The sequence below is a fragment of the Sardina pilchardus genome, chromosome 19 (assembly GCF_963854185.1).
Source record: "Sardina pilchardus chromosome 19, fSarPil1.1, whole genome shotgun sequence".
Taxonomy (NCBI): Eukaryota; Metazoa; Chordata; class Actinopteri; order Clupeiformes; family Clupeidae; genus Sardina; species Sardina pilchardus.
The window spans coordinates 13,452,113-13,462,112 of record NC_085012.1 but is presented as its reverse complement, the minus strand read 5'-3'; the positions used below and the strand labels follow the sequence as shown (position 1 = coordinate 13,462,112).

The window sequence follows — 10,000 nt, the reverse complement described above, 5'->3', positions numbered from 1 at the left end:
AGTTGGCATACATTCGCTTGTTTAGGAGGCTTGTAAGTAAATTATATATTATGTTATAGTTGTTAAATTATATATGTTCAGATTATGGAGATCCCAGGGGACAAGAACCCAGTTCTGCAGCAGGTGAACCAGTTGTGGTCCATGTTGGACGACATGCGTCTGGACAGTCCAGAAAGTTATCGGACCTTTATTGAGAAACAGCTACAGGAAGGCGCGGACTTCTACTCCCCTCCTCAACCCGACTCCTGCATTCGAGTGGCAATATTAGTAAGTGACTCACCTGTTGGATTCAGTGTATGGTGTAGCGCCATAAATTACAGCAATAGTCAGTCTCGTCCAGGGGTTTCCTTAGGTCCCTTACCACAGGTGAATAAATCAATCAAGCACATAGAATCTATAGATTATGAATGCAGACTGCATGGTGCTTGATTGACACCTGTGGAGAGGGACCTGATGAAACGCATGAATACGGCAGAGTAGAACCAACATCCTTCTCGCAGTCCGTAATGTATCACAGTAGTTTTGCTGTTGTGAAATTACTGTCGTTGGTCCCACCTTATGTAATGTCCGTCTCAGGGCCATGAACGGGGCGTCCTGTACATCAACGTGTGCGGCTGGAAGAGGGTTCCTGCTCCCAGCTCCACTGAGCATCCTGTGCCGGTGTGTGGAGGAAGACTGGACACGCACACTGAGGGGAAAGGTAACTTAAGCACAGCAGTCTCCCTCAGGTCCAACACCTGACATTAGAACTAATAGTCATGTACTAGTACTCAAGAGAAGTCCACACAGCTTACAGAGAATATTGGTTAATGTCTGTGTGTGGGTTTCACACATGACACATGTACAGTAAGACACATCTCACTCCTGTCCATAGGATGGCCCCAGATACAGGGGAGAATCAGGGTGATTTCAAGTTGATCTGGGTTCAATGTAAGCAATGGTCTGCTGGCCCTGGGCAAGTAAAAGAGCCACCAGTCACCATCAAGAGTTGACTCTCAAACTAACAGCTCAACAGCTGAACCTAAGGATGTGAGGCTACTAAAATAAAGAGGGAGCTTATTGCAATGTAATAAATTAACAGTTTTGCTTTTCTGTAAAACTAATTTTTCTGTGCCAATAAATATATAAAAAGGGCCCTCACAAATGTCATGTAATGGCGAATGGAGGGAAAATATATAAATTGTTTATTTGCATCTTACACTCTGCCTGTCCCTTGCTCTGTTCGTCCCTGGCGGTGCCCTGTAGAGCAGTACAGCGTGCTGGATGTGGCATTCAGCCCTGAGGTGGTAGAGCGAGCGCACGGGGACCCGCGGGAGATGGAACAGCTCCACCTGCTGGCCGTGAGCTACGCCCAGCAGCAGCACGGCCTGAGTCTGGCCCAGCGTTACACCGCCCTCTCCACCGCCTGCAAGGGCAGCGCTCAGGGCGTCAAGGACCGCCTGGTGTCACCGCGGCAACCACAACAACCCGTCCCGCCGCCAGCAGAGCCCAGCGCAGGTGAGAGGGAGATGCCCTGAATGCTGAAGTCAGCACCAACGCTCTTGTGTGTGTGTGTGTGTGTGTGTGTGTGTGTGTGTGTGTGTGTGTGTTGTGTGTGTGTGCCCACACCTCAGTGGAGAAATGGGACAGTCGGATAAGGCCCAGCTAGAGTAAAGTGTCTGTGTAAGTGTTCAGCACTTCCCGAATGGTAGCAAAGAGAGTGTCACATTACTACAGTATGTATTTGTATACATACATATATACAGTATATATACATAGTATACTGTAAGTATAAATATTCTTTTGATCCTGTGAGGGAAATTTGGCCTCTGCATTTATCCTATACGTGAATTTGTGAACCACTCAGAGCACATAGTGAACACACAGTGAGGTGAAGTACCCACTAACCCAGAGCAGCGAGCTGCCTGCTACAGCGGCACTCAGGGAGCAGTGAGGGGTTCGGTGCCTTGCCTAAGGGCACTTCAGCTGTGGATGTGGTCATGGGAGAGCAGTGCTCAACCACTTCCCCACTCCTTCGGTTTCAAGCCCGAAGCCCTAACCAGTAGGCCACAGCTGCCCAACCTGTCAGGTGTGATGAACACGGGCAGTGCAACGATGAAAACTAGCCTTCAATTGTTCTTCAGTTCATTTCTTTCCTTCTCTCTCTCCCTCCCTTCCTCCCTCAGCTCCTTCTCTCCTGCAGCAGGTCTCGTCCCTGCGTGGGGATGGGGGGTTGGCTTTGGAGGGGACAGATGACCCCGCCGCAGGGACGGTGACCCTTGACCTGGGTAGGGGTGAGCAGCCCGCCAGGCCAGGGCTCATCCAGGTGATCTCCAGCTCAGAGAGCTCCGTCCCGCGACGCCCGGTCCACCGGCTCACGCTGCGCCCGGGCACAGGTGCCACGGGCGACGAGGGGCGCCCCCGCAGTCTGGAGCTCGCCATAGAACTCCCGGGGGTTTGCTCTGCCAGAGAATGCCAGCTCAGCATCTCACAGGTGGAGCCATACTCTTCATCATCACAGTAATAATTGTCGTCCTCATCCTCAGATAATGTTCTGTGGCAAACTCATGACATTTTCCGTTTCTACTGTACACAAAGTCAGTCAGTCAGTCAGTCGGGTGAAATTTTGAGGCAGCGTTTAGTTTAATAGAGACCTTGGCCGGGTTTCCCAAAATCGTTAAGAAGCTCTTAAGTCCTAAGAACTTCTTAGGAGCGCTCTTAGAACATTCTTACAACGCTCCTAAGAAGTTCTTAGCACTTAAGAGCTTCTTAACAATTTTGGGAAACCCGGCCCTGGACCGTGGTACGGCTAGGTAGCTGAGAGCTGTCACCCAGAGCAAAGATGTTTTGATTGACTTCAGGAAGAATTCAGAGCCTGAACAGCCATAGACCTCTGAATTTTGCCCACAAAAAGGAACCAAAGCTGCCATCTTTGCCCATATAAGGAGATCGGGATATTAACTGAAGCTAACTACCTATGGCAAGTTGCATTGCAAGTTAGCTCTGGGGTAGCAAAGATCAGAGTGTGCCGTCCTCACGTACCGAAGATCACAGTATCCACTGGAAGGCAGAGGACAAAACTGTGTAGAGCAAAGCGTCTGCATTTCCGATTACTTCGTCCCCGTGAGAGAGGTGCAACAATTTAAATCTCCACGTTATTTTCCCAAGATCTCAAGATACCGCATCCCCTTATTTGGACAAACATGGTAGCTTTTTTGCAGGCGAACTTCAGAGGTCTAAATGCCAGCAGCAGCGAAACTGCAGTGGTGATGTTGCCCACACACACACCGCTAGATAAGTCGAGACACCACTCTCCACGCATCTCTGGCTCAGTCATTACAACTACACATGCTAGGCAGGTTCATAAAGCAGGCAGGGCCATACCAGAGACGGTTTATAAAGTATAGTAACTAGACAATCTTTGGCCATACGCTTTTGGAAGTCACACATTCAGTTTGCTGTGCTGTATGTGTATTTAGTACTGTATGTGAATGGGTCCTTCTGGAGTGTAGTGGCAGTAGATAAGATCTCAGTGAGTTCGAGTTCCTGGTTAAATGGGTGCGCAAGGACTGTGCTCATAACGAATCTTTGTGTCAAAGTTTGGCTAATACCACTGTAACCCGCATTGTGTGTGTGTGTGTGTGTGTTTAGGATGACGTACTACTTGAAGTAGAGGACATGTACCAACTCCATCTCAACCTCCCGGAGACAGTGAACGAGGAGACTGCCACAAGCGCCTTCAACGTGCGCACACACACACTAACTCTCACAGTGTCTGTGCTCTAACACACACACAGACACACATTAGCACTAACTCTTCAACTGTCTGTGCTATAATGCATAAACATTTATTTTGACCCTCACGTGTGTTCTGTAACACACACACACACATGGTGATCCAATACACACACACGCACACACACGTGTTACAGTACATTGTACATTGTGTTCCTTTGCCCTTTCTGATGTCTGATGTGGCCCAAACACATACATCTACATACTTGCACTGCCCCAGATTCACCTGGTGTGTGCATGCAAACACACACTCTCTCTCTCACACACACACACACACACACACACACACACACACTTGTAATGAAACATGGTTCCAATACTGCCATCCACTCACTTGCTCACACAAACAACCCAAATCAAAAGCAAGAACACACAGCAGCCAGAGGTGAAGCCCACAGTCTTCATATATTAACATACAGGTCCCACGTACAGATGACACAATAGGGGCAGGCTATGTGTACAGACACACACAGACACACACACAGACACACTGGAGGGCTTAATATAAGCAGTACTGTTTACAGGTGCCTGATGTAAGCACCACCTCAGTGTGTGTATGTGGGTGTGTTTGTGTGTGTGTGTTTATGGCCCCAAACCCAAAACACACAGAGCACAATTAAGTCTCTTGGCTTTGTACACGCTTTTCTTGGCTTTCCTGACACTGAACTCTGTTTGTGTTACCCACCGTTTCAGGGGTTAATCTTGTTGAGTCTTCTAATTAAATAACATTTAGAACATATGTGAAATGATGCCATTGTATTTACATTGTGGTCTTATAGCTTTGGCAGTATTGGAGAGGCAACACCTTCTACCCTTAGACAGGAAGTGGTCAAAGGGGTTGTGAGGTTTAGATCATAGGGTTGTTATTATTGTTATTATTATATAAACACATATGGTGAGTTTAACTACTCTATGCTCCCCTTGTGTACACTGTCCTAAAATGTGAAGTGTTTCAGTTTGTGTCTGCAAAGAAATCCCTGAGGTGAAAGTCACAGAGAATTTATTTCATGTCATAACGCAGTCCTCCCAGTTCCCTTTCATTAAAATGACTTTTTGGGGGGATAGAGTTGAAATCTTGTAATAATAGAATAACATTAATTCAAGGCATGTCCCAATGATTTTTCAAATAAAGTTTTTTTTCAAACACAACAAAATGGTTCCTTTTAAAAGTCCACATTCCCCTTAAGACAACATCCAAACGATGCGGTCAAAAATAAATAACAGGATAATTTGCCAGCATTGAAGGAATAACCACTCCCACAACGGTTAGAAAGTGCTGCGCCCCTGCAGGAGGTGTGTGTGTGTGTGTGTGTGTGTGTCGGGTGTTTACATTCTGCGGAGTGACGTGGAGTGCTCCTGGCAGATGTGGGGTCGAGCCACCTGGCCAAGTGTGAACGAAAAGAGGGGCGTATGTATGATGTTAAATCAACTACAAACTCCTGCTTCATATGTACAGTGAGCCGTCTCTGGGCTACCAACAACAGCAAAGCGTGAGATATTCAAAGAGAGAGAAAAAAAAACAGGAACAAAAAAAAATGTTTTGTGATCAGAATCCACCTCCAGTAACACTTCTCCCTTCCCCCCCTCGATCTCATTCACATGGCGTGGCTGAGCGGGAGCTCACTCCTTACTGCCATGAGCCTCCATCGATCGAATCTCAGACAGACTTCAAACACAACAGAGACAGAAGACGTGCAGGGCATCAGAGATGGGGCTGCAGTACTAGCTCTACTTGACCTTAACTTTCAGACTGACTACGGGTGAAGGGGGTGGCAGCACAACCCCCCCCCCAGGATGAACCCAAAACCCCTCCCTTCCCACTGCTAGATGTGGGGCTCTGGCGTTTCAAGTGTGGCGTTTTTTGAGAGAGTGTGTTTGTAGTTTTGAGATGACGTGTGTACCGGATGGGAGTGTGTGTGTGTGTGTGCGTTTGTGTGCGTTTGTGTGGGTGGACAACACTGATGTGGCGCGTTGGCTAGGAAGTGTCTGTCCTTGCGGCGGCATCGAGCGGCTCTGCCCGAGAGAGAGAGAGAGAGTCTATGAGAGGGGTCGAGGGTCAGGGGGCAGAGGTCGCTCGGGGTCAGAGTTGAGAGGTTACAGCAGCATGGTGACCGGCCGCTCCATGAACTTGCGGAACTCTGCGAGCCACTGAGCGCCCACGGCTCCGTCTACGACCCGGTGGTCACAGCTGAGCGTGACGGACATCATGCTGGCTACGTCGAACCTGCAGCACACAACACAAACGACGGGTTACACACACACAAACACACACACAACAGATTACTCACAGCACACAAATACAGTTACAGCACAGAGAGCTGCACCACCGTCCAACAATAAACACATTTGAATTGGCACTGCTGAAGGCTCCTGTCAGATCAACATTGATGTATTTTTCCCTACTGATCTAGAGCATTGACACTGACAATAGGAGGAACCAATGAACACACAATATGATAAGTTACTAGTGTTTGTGTGGCTGTTGTGGGCGGGTCGTACCCTTTCTCGTTGTCAGCGGGGAGCAGCCTCTTCTCCGATCCACCCACTGCCAGGATGCAGGCCTGGGGGGGGTTGATGATGGCTGAGAAGTTCTTGACGCCGAACATGCCCAAGTTGGAGATGGTGAACGTACCCCCCTGGAACACAAAACGCCCCAAACTGTAAGATGGCACCCTGACATCCACACTCACACTCATGTGTGGGTTATGACATTGGAGATCTGTGACTTGTTCCCAGTTCCCATCACCACAGGAATACACAGAATGAACATGAACTGTAATCAGAGTTGACCTGTCTGAACTGTTGTTCAGAGAGACCATGCCCGTGTGTGTGTGTGTGTGTGTGTGTGTGTGTGTGTGTGTGTGTGTGTGTGTGTGTGTGTGTGTGCGTGTGCGTGTGTTTGTGTGTCTCACCTGGAACTCATGTGGCTGGAGTTTGCCATCGCGAGCTTTGGCGGCCAGAGAGCTGACATCTTTGCTGATGCCAGCCAGCCCTTTGATGTGTGCGTTGAACACTATGGGAGTGATAAGGCCGTTGGGAGTGCTAACTGCTACGCTAACGTCCACCACGTGGTTCCTGTGTGAACGCAAAAAAACAAAACAAAACAGAAAATTACTGGAGTGAAATTAAACATTTCATTATATGAATCATTGATTATGCGAGTATTTCACTGATGATTTGTCAAAAAGGCCTCAATAATACACTTTGGACCTATTAATGACGACGTAAACATCTGCGTAAGTGCATCAGCTCAAGTCAAGTTAATCTACTTGTCTCCCTTGGGAGAAATTTGGTTTAGAGGCAGGGTGCTGCTGCAGGGTGCATCAGTGATGCATCAGTGCAAGTGTTTTAGTGTGTCCACTGCTGTATCTGTGTAAGTGTAAGTGTGTTAACACAACAGTTGCTACATCAGTGCAAGTATGTAACAGTGCCTACACACGCTTGTGTTGAATGCAGTGTTAGAGACTCATCTTGTTCACTTTACAAGGATTAACGTCATCCGTTGGCAAAGTTCCATTGCTTTGCTCCCGCCGTCTCCGTCAAAAAGTTGACTTTTGCCGCAACAACGGAAAGCAATGCAAGGCGCCGGCCTCAGCCAATCAAATTACGGTTACGCTTCAAGGCATGAGCTATAGTACACACCCCCAACAGTCCAATAATCCACCGATATGCAGTAATGCAACACCAGCGTGTGAGGGTAGATAGATAGATAGATACTTTATTGATCCCCAAGGGGAAAGGGTAAGGTTAGTGTATTAGTGAATTGGTTGCTGCATCTGTGTAAGTGTGTAAGCATGAGGGCTGCTGCATGAGTCTAAGTGTGTAAGAGTGCTAGTGTAGCAGTGGCTAGTGTACTGTAGTGGGTAGCGTACTGTCTGATGATCATGTGCTAGTGCGCTAGTGTAGTGGTGGCTAGCGTACTGTCTGATGATCATGTGCTAGTGTGCTAGTGTAGCGGTGGCTAGCGAACTGTCTGATGAGCGTGTGTAAGTGTGCTAGTGTAGCGGTGGCTAGCGTACTGTCTGATGATGACTGTGTGTAAGTATGATAGTATAGTGGTGGTTAGCGTACTGACTAGTGTAGCGGTGGCTAGCGGACTGTCTGATGAGCGTGTGTAAGTGTGCTAGTGTAGCGGTGGCTAGCATACTGTCTGATGGCCGCGTGTGTAAGTGTGATAGTGCACTAGTGTAGCGGTGGCTAGCGTACTGTCTGATGATGACTGTGTGTAAGTATGATAGTATAGAGGTGGTTAGCATACTGACTAGTGTAGCGGTGGCTAGCGGACTGTCTAATGAGCATGTGTAAGTGTGCTAGTGTAGCGGTGGCTAGCGTACTGTCTGATGAGCGTGTGTAAGTGTGCTAGTGTAGCGGTGGCTAGCGTACTGTCTGATGAGCGTGTGTAAGTGTGCTAGCGTAGCGGTGGCTAGCATACTGTCTGATGACCGTGTGTAAGTGTGCTAGTGTAGCGGTGGTTAGCGTACTGTCTGATGACGGTGTCCATCCAGGAGGAGTTGGCCTCGGGCACCTTCAGGCAGGCCAGAGCTGAAGCCTTGATGATGAAATCATTCACAGACAGCTTGATGTTGTCAGCCTTAACCTCCTGGGAGAGAACACACACACACAAAATTCAGAAAACATATAATTCCAGACAGACACAGAACTCAGACACACAGATGTCTGCAGAGAGTCTGTAACATGAGTGCAGAGTGGAGGCGCATCCATTTATATTAGAGGAGTAAGTGTGGGAATGTGACCTGAATTGCAGCTGCGTCTTTGCCTAAGGCATGTTCCGTACGAGTAAATGTTTGGCTTCTTCCTGAGATCAAGCGTAAAGGCTGCAATGTTGACGCAATGTTGACGGCCGCTGCAGTCTTCCAAGGAACTTGACACTCCTACACACACTTTTGAAGAAACTCTTAAAGCCCCAACTCTTCCAGGGATACTTTGTCTCCCAACGTTTTTAACAACTCTCGGTTAAGTGCCTTACTCAAAGGCATAACGATGGAAGCTGGGAATTGAACCCACAACTTTTCTGGCTACTACAACTACATTTTTGTGTCGAGAAAGCAGCGCACAACGAATGTAGGAACTTGCGAGGTGCTGGTCACAGGATGCATAATATTAAATACAGAAAGAGGTCACACACTCTAGTAGCTCAGATGCCACATTGATGGCGTTTCAGCCAAAATTATTATTATTAGTAAATCATTATGGCACCTGGCCTACCACAGTGTGAGGTCTCTTTCTGTAGTAGTTTCTGTAGTGTAATACGGATGTGATGCGTTGTTGTGTAGATGTGTAGTGTTGAGTGTGTGTGTTCTGCAGATGTGATGTCTGAGTTGTGTAAGTGAGTGGTGTGTGTTGAGTAGATGTGTGTGGCTTTGAGTGCGTGTGTTGTGTAGATGTGATGTGTGTGTGTGTGTGTGTGATGTGTGTGTGTGTGTGTGTGTTGTGTAGGTGAGGTGTGTGAGTGTTGTGTAGATGTGTAGTTTTGAGTGTGTGTGTGTGTGTGTGTTTGTGTGTGTGTTGTGTAGATATGATGTGTGTGTTGTGCAGATGTGTAATTTTGAGAGTGTGTGTTGTGTAGATGTGATGTATGTGTTGTGTAGATGTGATATGTGTGTGTGTTAGGGCTGCACGATTATGGCCAAAATGATTATCACGATTATTTTGAGCAATATTGATATCACGATTAATTAGCACGATTATTTGTTGATTTCAACCAAAAATGTTATTGTTTATTTTATTTTATTGTATAGGCTTATTATAACGGTGTTTGGATTTTTTTTATTTTTATTAAATAACATTTAAATAGCCTACCGTGGAACACCAGAGTATTATATTATATCTATGTAATATTATATAATAAGATATATAAAAAGAGAAAATCCTTAATTTCTGATGTTCATAACGGCACACTTTATGCAGATTATAGCCTATAGCCTATTATAGCCTGTTCATATACAACTCCACCTCTTTAATTCAGCTGTCTGGCTGAAGCCTCAAACAATTGTAAACAAAATAGGCTATAGTTGGCTAGCTTAGTCTACTGGTTGGACAGCTTAGTCTACTGGTTGGACTGCTCAGTTTTCCCACGTGTCTAAGTTTCAAGGTAGGCTAACACTTGTTCTCCTTGGGACAGGCCCTTTTGAGTTTTTGAGTTGGAAAACATTGGCATTGAGATGCAAGAGTTTTAATCATATCTGTGCAGCATGCTAATTATTTA

General features: G+C 46.8%; 2 protein-coding genes across 2 annotated transcripts in view; one reads left to right on the top strand and one right to left on the bottom strand.

Moving 5' to 3' along the window:
• Positions 1-4,513, top strand: part of pih1d2 (PIH1 domain containing 2) — a 4,790-nt gene extending 277 nt beyond the window's left edge. Inside the window, exons 2-6 of the mRNA XM_062521925.1 lie at positions 82-267; positions 577-700; positions 1,246-1,497; positions 2,166-2,473; positions 3,631-4,513. Coding sequence (XP_062377909.1) covers positions 85-267; positions 577-700; positions 1,246-1,497; positions 2,166-2,473; positions 3,631-3,765 — 1,002 coding nt within the window. The 5' untranslated portion in view covers positions 82-84 and the 3' untranslated portion in view covers positions 3,766-4,513. The remainder of the gene's footprint in view (positions 1-81; positions 268-576; positions 701-1,245; positions 1,498-2,165; positions 2,474-3,630) is intronic.
• Positions 4,155-10,000, bottom strand: part of LOC134066460 (dihydrolipoyllysine-residue acetyltransferase component of pyruvate dehydrogenase complex, mitochondrial-like) — a 16,704-nt gene continuing 10,858 nt past the window's right edge. The window contains exons 11-14 of the mRNA XM_062521811.1: positions 8,256-8,374; positions 6,687-6,849; positions 6,274-6,410; positions 4,155-5,998 (exon numbers count right to left, since the gene is read on the bottom strand). Coding sequence (XP_062377795.1) covers positions 5,869-5,998; positions 6,274-6,410; positions 6,687-6,849; positions 8,256-8,374 — 549 coding nt within the window. The 3' untranslated portion in view covers positions 4,155-5,868. The remainder of the gene's footprint in view (positions 5,999-6,273; positions 6,411-6,686; positions 6,850-8,255; positions 8,375-10,000) is intronic.